Source organism: Lepisosteus oculatus, chromosome 1 (genome assembly GCF_040954835.1).
Source record: "Lepisosteus oculatus isolate fLepOcu1 chromosome 1, fLepOcu1.hap2, whole genome shotgun sequence".
In the NCBI taxonomy this organism is placed as follows: Eukaryota; Metazoa; Chordata; class Actinopteri; order Semionotiformes; family Lepisosteidae; genus Lepisosteus; species Lepisosteus oculatus.
This window is the reverse complement of record NC_090696.1, coordinates 78324452-78345079: the sequence shown is the minus strand read 5'-3', so window position 1 is coordinate 78345079 and position 20628 is coordinate 78324452. Positions and strand designations below refer to the sequence as shown.

The following is a 20628-nucleotide window of genomic DNA, read 5'->3' as shown; positions in this document are numbered from 1 at the left end:
GGCCAGTGAATTTTCTGTCACGGACACCAAGCGGAGTGCCTGGTTCAGAACTGGGTTGCTGTAAACATGCTTCCCTGCAGATTAGAAGCTCCTAGTTCCTGGCTATGGAACAGATCATCTGAGCAGCCCAGCGTGAAGTCTAAGGCCAGCCAGTGCAGCACCCCATCGCCCTGAAGGAAGAGCCCCCCTCCCCGCGCGGCGCCCCGTCTCCTGAAGGAAGAGCCCCCCTCCCCGCGCGGCGCCCCGTCTCCTGAAGGAAGAGCCCCCCTCCCCGCGCGGCGCCCCGTCTCCTGAAGGAAGAGCCCCCCTCCCCGCCCGGCGCCCCATCGCCCTGAAGGAAGAGCCCCCCTCCCCGTGCGGCGCCCCATCTCCTGAAGGAAGAGCCCTCCTCCCCGTGCGGCGCCCCATCTCCTGAAGGAAGAGCCCTCCTCCCCGGGCGGCGCCCCGTCTCCTGAAGGAAGAGCCCCCCTCCCCGTGCGGCGCCCCATCTCCTGAAGGAAGAGCCCTCCTCCCCGTGCGGCGCCCCATCTCCTGAAGGAAGAGCCCTCCTCCCCGTGCGGCGCCCCATCTCCTGAAGGAAGAGCCCCCCTCCCCGTGCGGCGCCCCATCTCCTGAAGGAAGAGCCCTCCTCCCCGTGCGGCGCCCCATCTCCTGAAGGAAGAGCCCTCCTCCCCGGGCGGCGCCCCGTCTCCTGAAGGAAGAGCCCCCCTCCCTGCGCACCTGCGAGAGGACTTGTGGCGGCTCTCCTCTTTGTCCCGGTGCCTCCTCTCCCGGTGCCGCTCCTCCTTCTCCCGGCTGGTCCTCTCGCGGTGACGGTCGTAGCCCCGCTCCCCGTACTCTCGGTACCGGAACCGCTCGTCATCGCTGAGGGCACAGACACGCGGCAGAGAGAGGCTTTCAGGCGCAAACCAGAGGCCAGTGCAAGGAAAAGTACCAGGTCACACCTTTCACTACGTGTGCAAGCAGTCCTGGTGGCTGTATGCCAATATCTGGGCCAGGAGTGAGAGCTTCCAGCTTTCCAAAGAAGATTCAGTTCGCAATTTCACCATTGAAACGGACACAGGTATCCTCCCCGTACGTGCCATAAGCTTCACGTTTGAACGGGTCATGAACACACTTCCTGCACTAAGAAGGTGACAGTCGATTACTGATGCACACTTCTGCAGCACAGGGTCAGCCAGAAAATGAGATGGCTGTGAAGGACTTTCTTTAGCTTTAGAGAATAATCAAGCCTTCGATCTTCAGCATCACTGTCACTGCTGAACTCACACAACTGCTCCCAATCCAGGTGGAGACTGGGAGCGTCTCACATAAAGAACTTGAGGGTCTGTCCTTATTCTCATAACTGTGAGGACCCCTGAAATGACAGAGCACCAAGAACACATCGGTATGGAGCAATTTACCTTTTTTTCTGCCGACTAAAAGAAGAATAACTTTGCACATTTTACTGTATCATCCCAAACTCAGTTCCTGTTCGGGACAACCACACAGGGTCACCAGTCCCTTATTCCTCAAATCAGCCAGCGGAGGACAGCCAGAGCAGAGAGGAATAAAGTGGTTTCCAGCACAACACACTAAACCTCTTAACTGCTGCTGAGCCTAACAGTCTGACCAAGGGATAAGCTGTTTATCAGTTCTTAAAGGAATTAGAAAGAAGCGTCGAAGATGATAATGGCTTTCAATCAAACCAAGCTGCACCACATGTATTACTATAACTGTCCGACTAGTGTCACTTTAAGGAATACGCAGACTGCTCCTGCCAAGTTCAGACAGGAAACTGAAGAAACCTAATCATCCTTACAAGGGGCCTGAAAGGGGTATTTGCTCACTCTGAAATTAACAACTTATTTCTCCTTACACTGACAGTGAAATGTGCTATAGGCTACTTTTTTTATCACAACAGAAACTGGATCTAGAACAATGAGATCTTATCCACTGTATGTTCTGATCACCTAATATAATTGTGCCACACAACCACTGCAAAGGAAAGGCATCACTTTCATTTAAAGCCAGCTGGACAGTGTCCTATCCTCAAATATTGAAACCACTTGTCTGGAAGCATGTACTCTATGCAAACGGCCACTTCACTTGCCCGACATCAGCTATACATTACTTAGACAAGTGCACACCAAATGGCCAAGCACACGGATGCACCAAACAGCTGGAGACTCCAAAAAGAAAACTGAAAGACTTTAAACTTTCTGCAATTAATAACTTTGCTACAGATCTTTACATAAATTACTCAGACAGATCTCAGACAGACTCTGTCCTCCAGGGTGCATCACATTCTATAATTAATATCTTTCCCTTTTATTTTTCTTTATAAATTCAAGACATAAGTTGTAAAACTGTAATTTAGCACAGCGATTTTCTTTAAATTGGAAAGAAACATCTTTAACTAGTCAGTGATTAGACTGATAAAATATTCAGATAATGAAGTGTGATGTGATCCTTTCTCATCTTTAGTCTCTGAACCTGTGTTTCAGAACAAAAATGATCACTTCACAGCATAATTCATCATTTTTGTGCTGTAGAAATTTGTTCTTCCACTGCTCAGCAAAAGTACATCATAAAACACTTCTCTCACAAGCAAAAAATTAATGAGATGAAAAATAAAATCCCAAACCTTTTACTTAACAAATCATATAGTTTAAACAGATACTAAAGAAAAAGAAACAGCTTTCCCTAAGCTTGTAAATACTATCAAAGGCACTAAATAAAACAGATTAAAAATATTTTTACAGAACACTTAAAACGAACCACTTCAATTTTTCCAGTAAAGGTTTCAAACTGGTAGCCAGTCCGGCATGTTTCAGAGCACTGCAGGAGTAATGGAAGAAGGAGAAGATTTCCGATTGGAAATGATTCCTTGCTTGACTGCAAATAACATTCACAGGGGATTAAGAACATTGTACACAACTATCTGCTGTGCACATGCTTGTTCTTGATTTCCTGCAAGCTGGAGGCCTGTGGCTATTTTCTCCACGCTCTGAAACGTGCAGCTGAAGGCTGCAAACGAAGAGACTGAAATAGAAAGCAAAGGGGAGACAAGTGGCAGACGGATTTTAGGAGAACAGAAGACCCTTCAGCTGAACTTCCTCTTGAGCGGAGATCAAACACCGAAATGTTGAGATTGTAGTCACAAACAAATGATTCACTTAATGCAGAACAGCGACAGAAGATGTTGGTGGGAAGTGGGTGAATGTGTGGCAACTACCCTGTTCCCAAGCACACCTGCAGCGGGTCACTGTTCTCGTGCTTCTGGGGCTTACGAACAAGGGTGGCCAGAACTTTTTCACTTCACTGAAAAGATTGCCGTGTCAGCCCAACAGATGGCTAATGAGTGCCAGAGTAGTTTTTTGTGAACATGCTAAAACGACACAGAACATCTTCCCTTCCAGAGGTGGAAAGGTAAATGGAGAAATACAGAGTAAAAGGGCTTTTTTTGGGGTCCCCTTTTTGGTAAAGGTGCTGGATGGCCACGGGTTCAAGCTTGGGGCGAGTGACTAGTCGAATGCAACCGTGATTCTCCAAGCGATCAAACACAATCGGCAGAGGACCTCCAAGAGCAGATCAGTTGTACAGGGTACTCCCAGCTATTGGAGACATAGCAACCCCTGTGGCCTCCCGGGCGCCTACAGGCAAGAGGTTCTGTCTGCATGGGGCCCGTCTCCGCCAGTCAGCGGTCCATGCCCTCATTCCGTCTTGTGTGAGGCTGCAGGGTTCGTACCCGACAGCCAAGACAGCAGAGATCGTGTGAAAAATGTGTTAATGGCTATTCCAAATTAGGTGCGTATAACAAAAATGACTGGTGATCTGTGAAGTGTGCTTAAAAAAAGGTAGGATTATTTTCTTGATTCGGACCCCTGTTCAGCATCTCAAAGCAGTCTTTAGACTCTTTAACTTCATTTGAGAGTGAAAACGACTTTCCTCAGCAGGAATAGGGCTGACATGGACATTTACAAGACCGTGAAGCGGAATCGCTGTGCTTCTAGCATGTATTCCAGAGTGTGAAGCATGGTGAACAGGTTTTAGACATGGTCAGCTTGAAGGCTCTGCCCTTCTTTCTGGAGGTGTTTTTATTAGCCTCTGCTAATCCATTAATCTTCCTGCCTTACCTGTCACTGCCAGGCCCCCTTTCCACCCATCACTGCAGTTTGAGCGAGCAGGTTTTTCAGATTAAGTACCTCTGGGCACTTGCTGCAGCCATGTGGCAGCAGCTTTTCTGCAGATGGCAGATATTTTAATCACATGAAGACCTGAACCCCCACCACTACCACTCCCTCTCGGCTCTGATAATTCTGGCAGGCAGACTCTGGAGAACCTGGAAGCCATTAAGGTTCATTTCAAGGAAGTCTTGAATGACCAGCTCTCTTTCTCTGGCCGCGGATCAAGCCGCCTGCCAAACAGATGTCGAAGCTGGTCTGGCTGTCGTGCGCTGACCCTGTAATTTGTAACACACAAACATCTCAACGCGCTGTGGTCGACATCGCCACTACAGCAGACTTCAACAGGTGGGCGTTTGTAATATTAGTGGACTGAGATACACACAAAGGCTCCTGTCCATCCACAATTAAACATGCAACAGCCAAACAGAACAGGGGGCACACTATATTTGGCACTGGGCTACAGAATGGAAACTTAAGGTTTAGACAAAGTCTGCTTTGATTAATTTACGAGCACCTACCTACCAGAGACTAGAACCAAAGAGAAGTTAATGCAATCCATAGATGTGCAGGTGACATGGATAAATATTTAGGTTACCAAAGGAAAACATTTTTAATGTTTTCATTATGAGGGATTTTCACAGCCTCAAGAAGCACTTACATGCAAAGATAAATTAGAAAAAATGAGCCATCATAAATCATGCATAACGAAGCTTTCATATTTTACAAAATGAAACAAGCTTTGGAAGGAGTTTCATTCGCCCTTCCTTGGAAAAAAGCGTTTGGCAGCACCAAGCAAGTATGTCTGATTTCATGAGCTGAGGATCCTTTTTGTTTCTGATAGCTGCACAGCCCATTAGACTGGTTTCATTCGTGCACAAAGCACTAATTGCGACAGCTGCACTTCAGTTTTGGAGTTCCTCTATTTCAGCAGTATACCAATCACTACACTCTTCTAAGAGCAAGAGCATGCTGGCATCATCTGCCAAGACCTAAACTTGCATAGAGATGGAGAGATGAAAGGTTAGGGTAACACTTGGAACCCCAGCTGAAACTGGCCCATTCAGTGTTTAACTTCAGTAACCGTGCACAGGTTGCAATGTGCCTTATTGTTTTTACTAAACAGTATAACACTATGAACCTCAAGGAGCGACAACAAAAAAGATCAAGATGAAGACAGATCTTCACAAAAGTGTCATCAGAACAAGATTTTCATGTTTCTACAGTCATATCAAAGCAAATCATCAGCAACTGATCATGAATTAGTTGTTTTATGTAGAATGCCTTTAATAACCTAAGTAGGGATCTTTGGAGGTGACTATTTCTATGACAGACTGGTGTAAAACAATCAACAGAAATATTGATTCCACCTCACTGATATCAATGGAAGACACGCTGCAAAGATCGCAGGACAGATCCTCAGCTGGTCAGGATCCCACAAACTACTGAGCTACCTGATCCTGAGCACATCCCCACCTCTGCCTTGCTTCCTGTCTCGCGTTCATGTGCCTATGAGTTTAAAAAAACTAAATTAAGGCTCACTTGAATTCTACTTAGAAGATTAAGATTTGTGACGTTCCAATAATTTCTTTAGTCTTTAGTCAATTTAGTCAATAATTTAAAGTCTTTAGTTTGCCTTTTCATTTTTTTATTGTCTAAGTGTTTCACACCTTCCAAAATAATCAAGTGTGTCATCATATTATTAACCTCTCCCAGATGTGTACGTGTGCCGCTACCAACGATTCAACACAGGCCTGTCAGGAAGTTGGTATGTAACCTAGCTGCCTCACTAAGAATCCTCACAGTGTGCCTTCCACTTACTGTCACAATAAAAAACTGTTCCTCCCCAGTGGATAATTCCAGCAGAGTAATATCTGCTACACATCTCACCTGTCGTTCCGGTAATCACATTCCCAAAAAAGAATGCTGAAACATTACATGATCCCTGGAGAAAATAAACTTAAAAACTTAAAAGTGGGACAGGAGCGAGGAATTCAACATGAGGCTATATCCCAGCAGGACCTCGAAATCAATCTCATATCCAGGACTTTACAGACTGAGCCCCAGCCCTGAACGTATTTCCAGTCAGCTAGCCAGAAAAAGGGTTTCTGAAAGTGAGCTGCAATACAAGACCAAACTTAAGAGGACAATGCACAGGTGAGTGTGTGGGGTTATTCCCACCAGCCTGAATCCACGGACACACGCTGTGCACCGTGGTGTATACTTGCTAAACCACATGGAGAAAAGAAGCCTTCATTTGAACCACAAAGCTGCTGAGGCAGGGTGCTGGAATTGACCACAGTTCTTGGAATGCTGCATTCTGGGAGTTCACTGGGACACAGGTGCATCCTGGGACTTACCTGGCAGGGGCGCATCTTCCCTGCTTCAGCCCCCCCCCATGCGCAGCCCCCCCCGTGCAGCTGCAGCCCCCAAGCCGGCCACACTGACCTGTTATACGCCATGGAGGCGGGGCTATGGTCCCGGTCGCGCTCCCTCTCCCGGTCCCGCTCCCGCTCCCGCTCGTGGCCTCTCTCCCGGGGCCGCTCCCGCTCGCGCTCGCGCTCCCTCTCCCGCTCCTTCTCCCGGCGGGGGTAGTAGTCCCACTGCTTCGCGCTGTCCACGACGGTCGACCAGGTGGGAACCGTGCCGGGTACGTGGGAGTAGCTGGCTGCGAGACGCAGAGCGCGGCAGCTGTTCAGGGGGGGGGGCTCGCGCTGCCCCTCGCACACCCCCCTCCCCCCCGCGGGCGCCCCGGCCTGCCGCTGCTCTGCTGCCTCGACCGCATCAGCAGGTTTCACAGGACGCCAGGAACGGCACCCGGGGACCCCGACCCCCAGCTAAGTCCAACGGCAGGTGCTCAACGGCTCTGATGAACAGGCCGTACATTACGTACAGCACCTTGCCAAAGACGCACGAGAGCCCCAGCAGACCACAGATTTAGGGAACTGGGAACTGATGGATGTTTCCACTTCAAAATTAACTCACAGCTACTATTTTGAATGCAGAGAGGGAGCATAAAGGTGAACACTTGATCCCTCAAAACAAATCCAAGTTGTTTATCTCCAGTTAATGGCCAGTATCCATATTATACGATGAATATTCTGCAAACTTTAAAGGATTTAACTAAAAAACAGAAAGTAATTGTTAGGTCTCAATCAGTCTTGATTTGCATAATGTCAGCTTCCAGAAAAAACAGATCCCACAAATGAGGCATGACTGGCAAAGCAAAAGCTATCCAAATGATTCATAGGTGTTCAGATATCAATCTCGCAAAAATATTCCTTTTAGATTTTTTTCTTTTAACATTTTTTCCAACTAGAAAACATTTTTTGAAATACATGAACCGGTGTACAATTATGTACCCTGTTAAACCTAAACCAAATTAAATCACTTAAGATATCGCATGTCTGTGAATGCACTTTTGCTTCTCTCAAGAACAGCTTTTCCTTCACCTGAGGTCAGCACCTCCGTTTAAAATTAATTAAGAGTGCAGCAGAAATACTGGCAAGTCAGCCGTCGACAGTTCCAATTTGAACTTGTTCCCTTGCAGCCTGCACGCGATCGCAGCTCCAAACTCAAACATTTCAATGTGGTGATTTCCACAGTTGAAAGCTCAATCAAATGCAAAGCAATGTGTAATGTGTATTCCATTTAAACTACAGGGCATGTGCTGAATCAAACAGTTCCCACAATACCCCCGTTGCCTTCACTTCATCCATATGGCAATTTTACCAACTTTACATGCCTGAAGACCCTTTAATTTCTAGAGAGCAACAACAATTAACTGAATTTGCATAACAGTTCAATTACAGCTCATCTGCATTTTCTCACGTCACTCAGTGACCTACTAAATGTTCCCATCAGGACACAGAAAATGAATATCCCTCCAGGTGTCGTTCCTACAGCTGGCCCTGCACTACTCTGAAGACTTAAACAAGCAGATGCGGTCGTCGGGTGCCGCAGATACAGCTCACTGAACACATTTGGCAGCCTGGTAGTGAGGGTTAACACTTACCTGCAGAAAAGGGATATGGTGGGACAGTGCGACCATCATAGCTGGCAGGGTGTCCACTGCAAACAAAACCACAGGAATAAGCACAATTAGCGCAAACGGAGGCCTTTTAATTGTATTTTTAAATATTTAACTTGCAATTATTCCCATGTGTTCAGCTGGGGAGGGTTTCCAGGAGCAACAGGATGAAGTGCTTTGCTCTTGATCTGAACCGAAACCTTCGAGTTAAAAGCCCAGAGCCTTTGCCTCCTCTCTACAAGACCAGTCTCTATTATTCTCGGTCCACGCTATGGATGCATCGGCTTGAGAAATCCAACAGTAACATTCAATTCATTATGGTTATTAAGGTATGGTTATTAAGATCCAATTAAGTTATTGGACGGCACAGTAAAAAATGACTCAAATGCAGCCTCCCACAGTTTCCACATTTTAGCTGCAATGTAGCTACTAAATATATACCTACTGTATTCTTCACTCTGCGAACAACATTTTCTCTACAACAAAGCGTCTCCATAAGCAGAGAACTGAGCGCCAGTGGAAGCATATATGTGGAAGCTGTGATCTAGACAGACCCGCCATATTCATGGGACTTTATCAGACTATTTAGACTTATTGTGCGCACACTCGTTTCTTACATTATGCATTATTTGTGCATTAAATATCTGTCATGGTTCCAAAATGTGTGGAAAAATCTCAGGGTGGCACTGAGAAAGCAAAGAAAGCACTTAAAGCAATAAACATGGCACAGAATATGAAAATAATTAAGCGACTGGATGAGGGTCAGGGATCAAAAGACATTTCTGTTGCTTTGAATCTGGCTGTTCTGGTCACTTAACTGAATCTAGTTTATGAAACCGAAAAGTCCAAGTTTTGTCAACTTATTTACCAAAGTTATGCAGCTAACCAAGTAATTTGAGAAATACCCCTTTTTTGGCTAATGCGATTTCATTTCTTGTTTTTTGCTTTGTATATGATGTTCAGGTTTGTTTATATGTTTGAGCTATTTTGAGGAAAAAACATGTCGATGTCATTGGCTTGTGTTCTGTTCTAGTGTACGGATAGTGTTGGGTATGTTATGTGTTTTTTTTTTGTTTTAAATGCAAAAATTTAAAATTTTCTAGCTAGAAAATTTAACATGGGATCCTATGGGAATTATACAAACAGTTTTTAAGTTAAGTTTGTAAACTGTGTCATGACTGTAGCTATGATTGCTGGGCATATAATTCCAAGCAGGATCACAGCATGATATCACTAGAAACAATAGATATTATCCTCCTTTTTGCACCTCCACAACGTGAAGTTACAAGGTTCTGAAGAATAATGAAAATATTGTGGTTTGTTTACATTTTTTAATTTAAAAAAATCTTTTAAATTTTTTTATAGCCACCACATGGTTAAGCATTTGTTTCAGGTAAAACAATTAAACCTCCTTGATAAACTCATAATGAACTCTTCAAAGTCATGAACTACAAACATCTGAGTTTTTCGGGATATACAGGCTAAAAAAAGTAATTAGTTTCCATCCAAGACAATCATACACGGCAGCCTGCATCAACAGCCAGACAGCTACAGGTGTCTAGTCTATTAATTTAAATTTTAAAAACAGTAAACTAGGGGCAGTAGTCTTGTAGCTTAACGATCAAAGGGCTTTTCAAACTTCAAGGCAGTACCTCTGAGCTGTTTGATGTGACTGGCACGATTTCAAATCGCAACATGCAGCTCAGATCCAAGAATGTTATATTACTGGCACTGGCAGTCACCATCACCTTTGCCCGTTTTCCTGGCTTCAATCCGGCTTCCGATTGAAAACTTCCGCACACCCTACCGGCAAAAGCAATAAGGTGCGTAAATCCCATCCAAGAAAGTGTGTGTCCAACAGGTGTTTTTCAAATCCACTATTCTATATATACTTGAGCAAATAAGCTTCAGATTTAACAATCACTGTTCTTTAAGCTGTAGCCAACTCTATTAGACGGTGTGCAGATGAGGTACTGTGAAGAGTTCCTGCTCTATTTTTAAAATCAATAAAACAGTCTAAATTTAACTCTTCCTCTCTGAGCAGCTGTAAAGAATTAAACTGTTTTCTGTTGCATAACTAATTACCACCTAACGGATCCTTAATGACCCCATTCAAATTTTTAAACACTGGCTTTGAAACTAAACTGGCTAAATGCTATAAACCTGTCAATTCTTTTAATCAACATAAACCAAATTTTCTACTTCATCTGTGTATTTTCAACTGTTGCACACAAATGGAGCTTTTCAAAAACTAAAGATTTCACAGAGGTACATCTGCCAAGTGTGTCTCTGTCTAAAATTAAAATTCAGGATCAAAGGGGGGAAAAAGTTTTTTCAAGGCCACGAAGACCGTAGAAGAATGGAGGAGAAAAGCAATCAAACATGTAACAGAGGCGCTTCAACATGCAGTCCTCCCAGTCTGCTCCACTGCAGTGTCTTAAGATAACGGGCTACCTCATTACGATATTGGCCTCGCTATCAATTAACTAATTAGCACTATTGAGCAATGGAGTGGACTGGAGAGCATTAGGGACTGAGGAGCCACCCCACTGAGTATCCCCGATCTAACACAACATGGTAAAAACTTAATAAAGCATAAATGATGTTTCAGTGCTTATTCTGTAACTCGTGAGTTGAAAACAAACTTGCACTGTGCCTCACTAACGCAGCGCAGAGCATTCGGGTACAGAGTTTGCATTTACGACTTCAAAGCTACAAGTTGGGTCTGAGAAGGTCACGTTCAGTCCCAAAACGAAGAACGTAAGTTTACACTCCTGCAGAAGACAGAGCTGCGCTCGAGAGCCCTGATCCACGCAGCGCGAGAAGAACGGCCCGGCCCGGCCCGGCCCCGCGTGCACGTCACGCGCAGGAATCCGCAGGAGGCAGCAAGCAAGGTCTCCGCCTGCGCTGACAGAGGAAACTACCGTCCCCACATCAGAAACTGCGAGTGGCTGGCAGGGTGCAGAAGGAAACGTCTAGAAGGATGTTTTGACAAAAGGTCCAGGAAATGAAAACATCCTTAAAGTTTTTACATACAGAAAAGCAAGTCAAAACCAAGAGGCAGGCTGCCTCCAGTTACCCACAACCCGAAGAAGGATTTCCCACTGTGCAATCTTCCCGCAAGAAGAAAGCCGACTGAAGTCTTGCTGATGTTATCTGCACTGCCCCTTTGATCGAAACAGGAAGAAGTCACCTGAGGTGTACAACTGAGACCCTTAAAATGTACTTACACACCCTTTTAGAGCTAGCAACAGAAAATTGATAACATGCATGTGTAGAACTTAAATTACAAAAAAAAATTCGAATTCGTATAACACTAAATTAGGCAAGGATAATAACCTGATGAGATTAGATGTGAAAATGCATTCTATACTCAATAGAATTTCCATAGTCAGACTCTTTCATAATTTAAAATCATGTTTTTGGAGAGTATTTTTTTCATCAAACCTTCACCAGTTCACTGAGTACCAGATTAAGTCATGTCTTAGTACCATCGCCGTCACAGTAGGACTCTTATCAGGTGGAAGCACAATCCTGCCAGCAAACGCACGATGACGCAGAATGCCAGGGCTGTGATCCCAGACTGGAGAAGGCAACATCATGCTGGCTTACTGTGGGCCCTGGGGCAGCAACACTACCTCCTTCTGCCTGATGCAATCAGCACACAGAAGATATAAAAGTTGGGCCAGCTCAGTGTTGAAATGGGAAACATTAAAGAACAGAGGTACCAAGCTGCTACTAAAAAGAGGCATTGGTCGATCAGAAGGGGGCGCTCTTCCCTGCCCCCCGTGCCCCAGCACGCTGACCAGGAACACCGCGCTGCAGGAATTGACGTTCAATCGCATGGTCATTAAAAACCCTGTTCGTAAGATGATGTTTGTAAAAACAGGAACGTGAACCCTGGGCCCTGGCTGGACTCCACCCTGGGTTTGCACAGTCTGTTCCCTTTAATTAAACTGGTGAAGCAGCTGCTCATTTCTCCTCCTGAATAAATTTCAAAAGGGGAGACATCGCCCCCATGATAGGTTGCTCATACTAAATAATTAAAAAAGAAATGGACAGCTAAAACCGAAAATGATTTTTCTGTTTTTATACCCTCCCAGGATGAAACTGACAACTGGTACTCAAAATGACTGTAGCCCTGCTGCTGTATGGGGAGAAAAACATCCTGCACATATCCACCCCGCAGGTTTGAATGGTTGAACTGTCCGAATTACAGCCCTGGCTTTGCCTGTGTGACTATTATTGGTAAAGCCTGTAAAGTCGGATTTGAGACAATTACATCTCTGCCACTGAGCTAAAACAGAGGCCAGCCAAGACTGGTTATCTGTGAAATACTAGTGAACTGGACAAATGGACTAAACCCATCCAGGTTAAAGGTGCTTACACTGAGAAAGAAAGGTGAGAAATAGTTCTTTCTATATACTTTACTGGCAGAACATTTTGACCAAGTAAGAGTGTAAGAGTCACCAAGAGAAAAATCCCCCTGTTCTCAATCAGATTTGTTGCCTGTTCTTTTAGTTCGTTTAGTTTAATATAAACTCTGTTCACAGTTGTCTTTCTCTAGCCAGGGAGACTACACATGCTAAGGCATCATCCCTAAAGGTTTTGAGCACAGTCTATGACAGCATTGGTGCGTATATCACCAGAGACACTTCCTAACTGCACTGTTACTCTTAACCCACAGCTACTGAGCCCACTGCCCATGCCTGTCCCTGCCCCTACTCCTCTTGCCTTTCTCGTCCTGCGGACAGGCGTCTTTCTCTGTCTCGCTCTCTCTCAACACTTCGCCCTGCCTTTGCTCTCTTTTGTCCTTTCCTCTTCTGCGGAGAGTCCGACTCGTCCCTTTCTCTGTCTGATACCCGGCTGTCTGCCCTGCCCTCTCTGCCAGAAAGGGAATGAAACTGGAAAAGGTCGTAGAACCTTTTCATGCTCGCAGTGCTGTCAGAGAAGAGAGTGAGAGAATTCTTGTTACAGCAGCGCCAATGTGCTTGTGGGCGTTTCTGAATTCAAGTCAACATTTTGCTTATAATACTGTGTACAACACTGCAAAAAGGACTTTGCTGCTCTGGAATCAGTTAAAAGGAGAGAAAAAGAAGTTTATTACTGCCTCTTAATACCCAGTGACCAATTTCAGGCCATTGCGTTCAAATACCTAAATAAAGGAGAAAAGTGTTATTCCCATCTAATACGCGTTGGACACACCTTTATCGGGCAATACACAGACAAACACTGGATGAAAGGCTGTCCGTGGTCACCCCTGTCACTGCTGCCCATGTCTTCATTTCACCCTCCTCTCCTCTGTGTCCTGCCCACTGCTACTTTCCAGCAGAGTCACCTGCTCTCTCTGCTTTCTCACAGGTTTACTCTTCTGCCCCATCTAGTTATTAGCAGCATACACCTTCCCTTTGCCTCTTGTTTTTACTTCACAGTTCCCCGGGGAACTCTGATCCAGCCAGCCCCTCCCTCAGAGGAGAGAAATACATGGTCGTGGACATGAAGACTGGGAGGAGCCACAATGATCAATTTCAGGAATGCTGAAGCAGAAGACGGGCTGTCAAAGGCATTGCTGCACATTTCCACAGAGTCCACGAATCGAAAAGAAAATCCTTGACGATTGGAACAATGCAGAAGAAACAGGTTTGCACTAGAAAGACTAAAGACAATTAGCGCCCATTTACCTTACTGCCTGTAACCTTCAACTTCACAAGGTGCTCACAAACAGGAAACTGGGAAAACTGCACAAGGTCCAGTCTAAAGAACAATCAGGATTTCGAGGTGCCACTGACCCTCACATCTGCATGTATCAGGACAAGCCATTCAAATTCCAAAGACACTTCCTTAGAAAATGTATAGAACTAGATATGAGAATATGTCTGACATCACAAAATAACCTTTGGATGGCTCAAAGAACTAAGGATAAGATAAGACCAACATGGAATATGTATGAGCCTCACTTACACAAAGCTCAAATGTGAAAACAATCTTCATAAAAATAAAATTACGTTTAAGAAATACAAACTTCCAGGGAAACCAGTTGGATGCCAAGTATTACTTGTACTTGGGTGAATTAACAGAAAACCAAATGTAAAAAACTGGAAGAATGCTCCTGGAAGATTAAGCTATCACACTATACTGTTCCTTTGAAGGAAAATCTTTGACCGGAGTGCTCAGCAATTCTGAAACTAGAGACAGCCCAGAGCGCAAAAGATGTCTGCTCCGATTAACCAACATCAGACGGGGAAATGACGGGTCAGAACACGTGGAAGAAGCGCAGACCCCGCGGTCCAAGGAGACACTGACCTAATCTCAGGAGACCGAGAAGAAGACGAGATCCTGCACGACGGCTGTCATGGAAATATTAATTTTCAAGGAAGCCACAAGAGAGAGCTCTCACCTGAGTAAGGTCTTTATTTCAATATTGCAATATTGGGAGCCCTGTTGCCACTCTGCAAAGAGCATCAGAGACTCAATTTGGGGGCTCGTCCGGGATCACAAACCTGAGTGCGGACGGCTGCTGAAACTCCATCCGGACCCGGACAATTTTACCAAATTGGACAAACCTAGGGGGATAAACTGTTTATTCTTCCAGAGATGAGTCTGGAGAATTGGCAGCTGTCTGACGTCAGTAAGTGATCCTTAAAAAAATAATATTTCCATGACACGGCACATAGAAAACAATCTGTGGGAGCGAGCTGGATGAGAGGAGCTCCTGGGAGGAGTCCCTCACCCAGCCATAGATGATAACAACTCAACACAACCACAAGCATCAATGCTGCTCCTGAGTAAATCAGTTAATACTGCTTACGTGTCCATATCTATACCGACTGATCAGTGATACCCTTCAGGACTTCATTTGAGACTCAAACCGAGCAACAGTTCAGTACTTGAGCTCAGACGACTCTTGTCAGCACAGCTACAAGTCCAACTCACAAACACATAGAGGGCAGAGATATAGTCACCCCTCTCACTTTCAGAATGAATACTAATTCTCCGGGTTCTGAGTTCTGCAAGGACACTGCAGGTTCATCCACACTTACCCATCCAAGGTTGGAATAAGGGATGGTGGAGGAGCTCCTGGCGGAGGAGGGAAACCTGAAACACAAACAGGCTGCTCAGTCTCTGCTCGTCATCTTGCTCACCAGTCACACAAACATGCTTCTCCTCGCCAGCTATGCCCAACCACACCCATCCACACTCGACCATGCCCACGACACCAAACAATACCCATCCACACACAGCCACACTCAACCAAGCCCATCCCCACATGGCCACGCCCACTCACACACAGGTGCAAAGAAGCAGTCAGTATCCGTCCTTTGAATGTATACTTTCCACAAACAGGATTAGCTAGCCTAAGAAAACTAGTTGAAAAAATCTGTTCAGGTCTGGTCAGCTCAGAGGTCAGATAATTGTCTCTGCAATGAAGCAGATAATCCAGCACAGCTTTGGAGCATTTTTAAAAGGCATCAAGGGAAGAATAAAAAAGAACTTCTGTAGTTCTCTTAGGAAAAATAAAGTACTTCAGTAAGGAAATACAGATGTCCTTTGCCCTGCTGAATGCAGGGGCACATGCTACAATTAATAAGTTAGTATTACATAAGTTTTCACACAGAGCTGAACAAAGTAAAACTGAAGATTCCTAGAAGAGCTGACTCAGCACTCTAAAACAGCACAACACCACTGCTCAGCATGGCTTGTAGTGTAAGCTTTTTTACTGTTATTATGCTGTTTTGCAAAAAGTCAAAGCCTGCAGTTTGGTATGGTCTAGCCTTCCCCATGGCAGCTCACAGACAGGAGATACAGACCCTGCTGCTCATCACCTTTAAACCAGCAGCCAGTCTGGGAGCAGGCCCTGTGACTCCCAGGGGGATCTGTTACTGTCGCTTTAAAAGCACACGTTAAATCTCACCAACAACTTTTCAAAGCCTAAACTATTATACTTAAAGGCATCCACAGCATTTCCAGCTAAGGCTCCTGCTCTTACTACTGCTACCAGTCTCCCCATCCTGAGGGCACATGTTAAGTGGAATTATTATCGACAGCTTAAAAAACTGTACCTGGAGGTGGAACGGTAATAGGTATTCCTGCAAGAAAAAAAACAAGGATGTGTTAAAGAAAGGGCTTCTTATCCATACACAACACACAATCTTGAATAAAATAAATACAAAAACAGCAAGAGCAAGACGGTTTAGTGCTTAAAATGAAATTGCAGAGTGGTATTTTATTAATGGCACTTTAAAACCCCCACTGCAGATTCTTGGAGAAGCCACGGGTCTTTCTAAGGAAAGGGTGAATACCTAGAAGACATGAAGACATAAAAACAAGCCCCTTTCCTTGTGTGATTGAACTAAATACAAACAGGATTTTAATACTGTCTTTTTTCCCCATTCAACAGCTCAAAACATTACACATGATCTAAAGGTTAACGAGGAACGGCTGCTCCATGTACTATTTAATGAAATAGGATAGCTTCATGATATGACAATAGAGGCTTTCATCAACTCGGATTGTTGTGTAACCACAAATCATCATCACTTTAAAGCCATGGCCAAGATCTTATGTAAATGCGAAATCTGAAGCCACTGATTTGCATAGGGAGAAGCAGGTATTACGCTGACCCATCGAAACTTAAGAAAGTTTAACCAGATGGGTTAATGCACTTTACACATACTGCTAATAAAGGATGAACTTCACTTTGCTGTGCAAATTAGTTTTCCTATCGACCCGGCTAATCTTAAACTGGGAAGCTGACAATGAAAACTGAAATGTGTACATGACACAGAAATGGCCTTTCTTAAGAAAGATAAAATGCATAAGTGTCTCTTTTTCTGACTCCATTAGATCAATAGGTTTGCAGAAGGGCCTTTGAAATATGGAGGCACAATCAGTTTCAAATGTGTAGCACTAGAGAAACAGCATCTGGTAGCAATTTACTGCGTTTCTTTTTCAGACAAGGCCCAGATGTGTCTCATATTTAAGAACAGAGGATGTTATTCTGGGTAAAAGAGTACTTGCAATGAAACAAGAAAAAAAATAAAAATAAATATTAGCATAAAAAGTAAGCAAAATCAATAAATGCAAAACTAGTTTCTGTTTGCAAATTTAAATGTCCTAAAACAACATCACCATCTCCTGGTATGACAAGCAACCGTCTGACACAAAAGGCGACAGGATATCCTACCCTATAGAGAACCTGAAAACATACATGACCACCGACATGATGTACAGCACTGAAAAGTACAATTCTTTATGTAACATTAAATACTAAACATTAAAGCTCACGTCTGACAATCTTTTTTATTGCTCATCTTCTCACTTGATAAAACATCCAAAAAACATGACGCTGAGTAATCACCTCACATATTTCTAGTGGTACGATGAAGCTGAATTTTGGTAATTGCCTGGGAAGTAAGCCAAAAGTCCTCATCACTGTCCAGATACTAAGACAGCTATCATTTGATGAGGTGAATTCCTAAAGCAGCAATTATAATGCCTTTAATCTGCTGGAGACAGTCTTATTCAGAAACTCGGTTTGAATCCAAGCTTTTCAGTTTGGAAAAAAAAAGAGAAAACCAGGCAAAACAATCAACATGGGAAAGGGCTCTGGATCCCCGATTTTTCCTGTCGATTGTTTCTGGGATTCCTATGCAGATCTTTGTTATTTCGACAGGACCCTCCTGACAGCGATTCAAACACATCCCGAGACCCTTCAGAAGGCAAGTCGTTGAAGAAGGAGCTCTCTGGCTGACTTTTAACAGACCTTCTGTTGCTGTGCCTATCAAAACCTCTGAGCAGGCAATGCTAGCTCTCTAAATTCTTCCATGCAAAATCGCACTCAATTAGAATGTGCTTATATTGCATTTAAGAAACAAATGCTCATGACAACACATTTTCATATAAAGAATAATGTGAGAAGCTACAAATATTATACAATAGTTTTTATATTTACCTAATACTCCCACACATACAACTAATCAATGCACATTTATGTGGCTGCTCTCCAGATTAAATGGTGCCGACTGGGGTGATCCAGCACCTTTGGGCATTCAGTTTAAAAAAAATGGGAAAATCTATAAGGCACTAAACCAAAATAACCTCTAAAGTCCTTGACAATGTAAGGGAGCTTAAATCTTGTTTTTAAAACAAGGATCTACTTCAATAAATCTTCATTAATCTCTGCATTAAGCTGTCTATTTTTTTTTCAGTCAGTCCACAACTACAAAATACTTTTAATTATGCGTAAAATGGAGCTTTTATCAAAATCAATGCAGAAAGCCAATGTGCACATTTTATTCTATAGACACAATGTGAAACCGTTGAGAGATTTCTTAAGGGAAACATAACACGTGTTTTTCTGAATACAGAAAACAAGACACAGATCTAGGATTGTTCCCTGCCATTTAAATATTTGACCAGGACGGCACCCAACAACATTAACTGTGCAGCAGCCTTGCAATGTCTCTATACGACCTTCCTACATGTGGAGAAATAAGGCAAACGTCACCGGGAACAAACTGGAGATGCAAGCCGTCACGAAAAGCGGTGTCGATGTTATAACAGATGGTGGTGAAAAAACAGTGAATATTCCTTTTTAACCACAAAAGACGAGCTCACTTTTACCACTCTAAAAATAACTGCATGAGAATGTTTGTTTTATAATGATTCCACCCAAGACTGGGTTTACCAAAGCGCAGAGGCCTGACGAAGAGAGCCGAATCATCCTGGGGGTGTCGATACAATCGCAGAACCAGGTGACCACACGCCTCCCGGCTCCTTCACAAGCTCATTAGCGCCTGACAGACAGCAGTGGAGGGAATGAGGGCATCTGCTCCTTGGCATCTCTACGCCCGGAGGGCACCTCTCTCCTCGGGAGCCCACGAGACCGCTGTCACAGGCCCAGACTGCGGGGCGCTCTGAGGCGAGAGGGGAGCCGGCCCAGGGCAGGGCAGCGGAGAGGGCGGCCGTGCCCTCCCAGTTAAAGAGGACAGCACTCATCATCCCTGCAGGACACGAGCGCTGCTTGTTTTCGAACACAGACCTGCACAGGTAATACCTTGTGCAGACACAGGCTGTCAGCCTGGAAGTAGGCATTCCCTTTTAGCTGAAAAAGCATCACATGCAAGACGGGGGGGAAAAAAGCATTTTTATGCACATGCACTGCTATGCATGTAGTTACCTCAGAGAGAGCTTTTTTGTACATCGGATCTGACAGATAGAACCATTTTCTCCAGCAACGTGGATCTACCTGCCCTTTCTGCTTTTACTGTGCAAAAGGAAACCTGACTGTATATACTATTTTATTTGCTGACTAATAATGGCATGACCACCCTTTAATATTTTGATTTTGCAGTTTGATAGGCTGTGGGCAATTGGCTACACGAAAACCTTCTAATATGCAATAACAGAGTCTGTGCTTCTGTCTGCTTGTGATTTCTGAACTGAAAAACTATCAGCCATCATAGCATGCGCATCAAACTGTTGAACACCATGTATGGTCCAGAACAATGCTCCTCTAATTAAAGGCACTGAGAGCTCGTTAACTGCACTCACCCGCTCACCACATGACTGCTCCGTTCACATTATGGCTATGAAAACTCTTGCTACCAGGGCATTTTTCAGGACTATATTTAAACTTGCACATTTGCATCACAAGAGGAAATAAAGTAGCAGCAACGTAAGGAGAGACAAAAAATACTTCAAAGGGGGGCCGTTTTTCAAAGAGGCTTCTGCAGGATGTTTCATATTTTCATTGTATTAAAATTCTGGCAGGGGTGAGCTGTTACTGCGAGGTAAACTTTTTGGCCTTTTGCACAGAACCTAGGAGATTGTGGATTTTATTTTAGAAAGTGCTTTGAAGATGAAGAGCTGGCAGAAGCACAATTAAAATGCAGGACTGCAGGAGCCAAAAACCCAGGCCTTAATGGTTATTTTCAGATTTACGATAAGCACGAAAGGATGTTAAAGAGACTTTATGAACAAGTGTATATCATAAAACCCTCAAGAACATGTAACCAAGAAATACCACACGAAATGCCGAACCTGTAATGGGCATTTTCCCGTGTCTCTTTAAATCTCAACAGGAGACTTATACAGAATCCAGAGAAGGCAACACCTTTCTGTGTTCCATAGGAAAGCAAGACAATATAAATTTGGAGGTTATTAAATTTGGTCCCTACTGATTTTATTTTACGATTAGGGTTGTAGACTTACAAAATTAACACCATGTTTGACTGCAGAAATGAATAATACAGCACTCCTCCTTTATAATGAAATGCATGAGCAAGTCATAGTTACTAAGTTGTATGCATTGTGAATTCTTATGAACAGCCCTGGTGAGCTAACCTTAATACAGAGTATACATAACAGACTGCAGAGTGACTGCACACTCTCCAATGTAATTGAACAGTGCAACATCCACACACATTTACT

At 44.1% G+C, this 20628-nt stretch overlaps 1 protein-coding gene across 6 annotated transcripts in view; it reads right to left on the bottom strand.

The window, feature by feature from the left end:
- The window catches only part of fip1l1a (FIP1 like 1a (S. cerevisiae)), a 37644-nt gene that overhangs the window by 990 nt on the left and 16026 nt on the right, over positions 1-20628 (bottom strand). For 5 of the 6 annotated variants that reach the window (XM_069193996.1, XM_069193995.1, XM_069193985.1 and 2 more), the window contains 6 exons: positions 16257-16283; positions 15237-15291; positions 12931-13137; positions 8182-8237; positions 6615-6834; positions 721-864 (listed from right to left, as the gene is read on the bottom strand). In XM_069193996.1, coding sequence (XP_069050097.1) covers positions 721-864; positions 6615-6834; positions 8182-8237; positions 12931-13137; positions 15237-15291; positions 16257-16283 — 709 coding nt within the window. The remainder of the gene's footprint in view (positions 1-720; positions 865-6614; positions 6835-8181; positions 8238-12930; positions 13138-15236; positions 15292-16256; positions 16284-20628) is intronic. The other variant, XM_069194002.1, reaches the window with a different exon arrangement.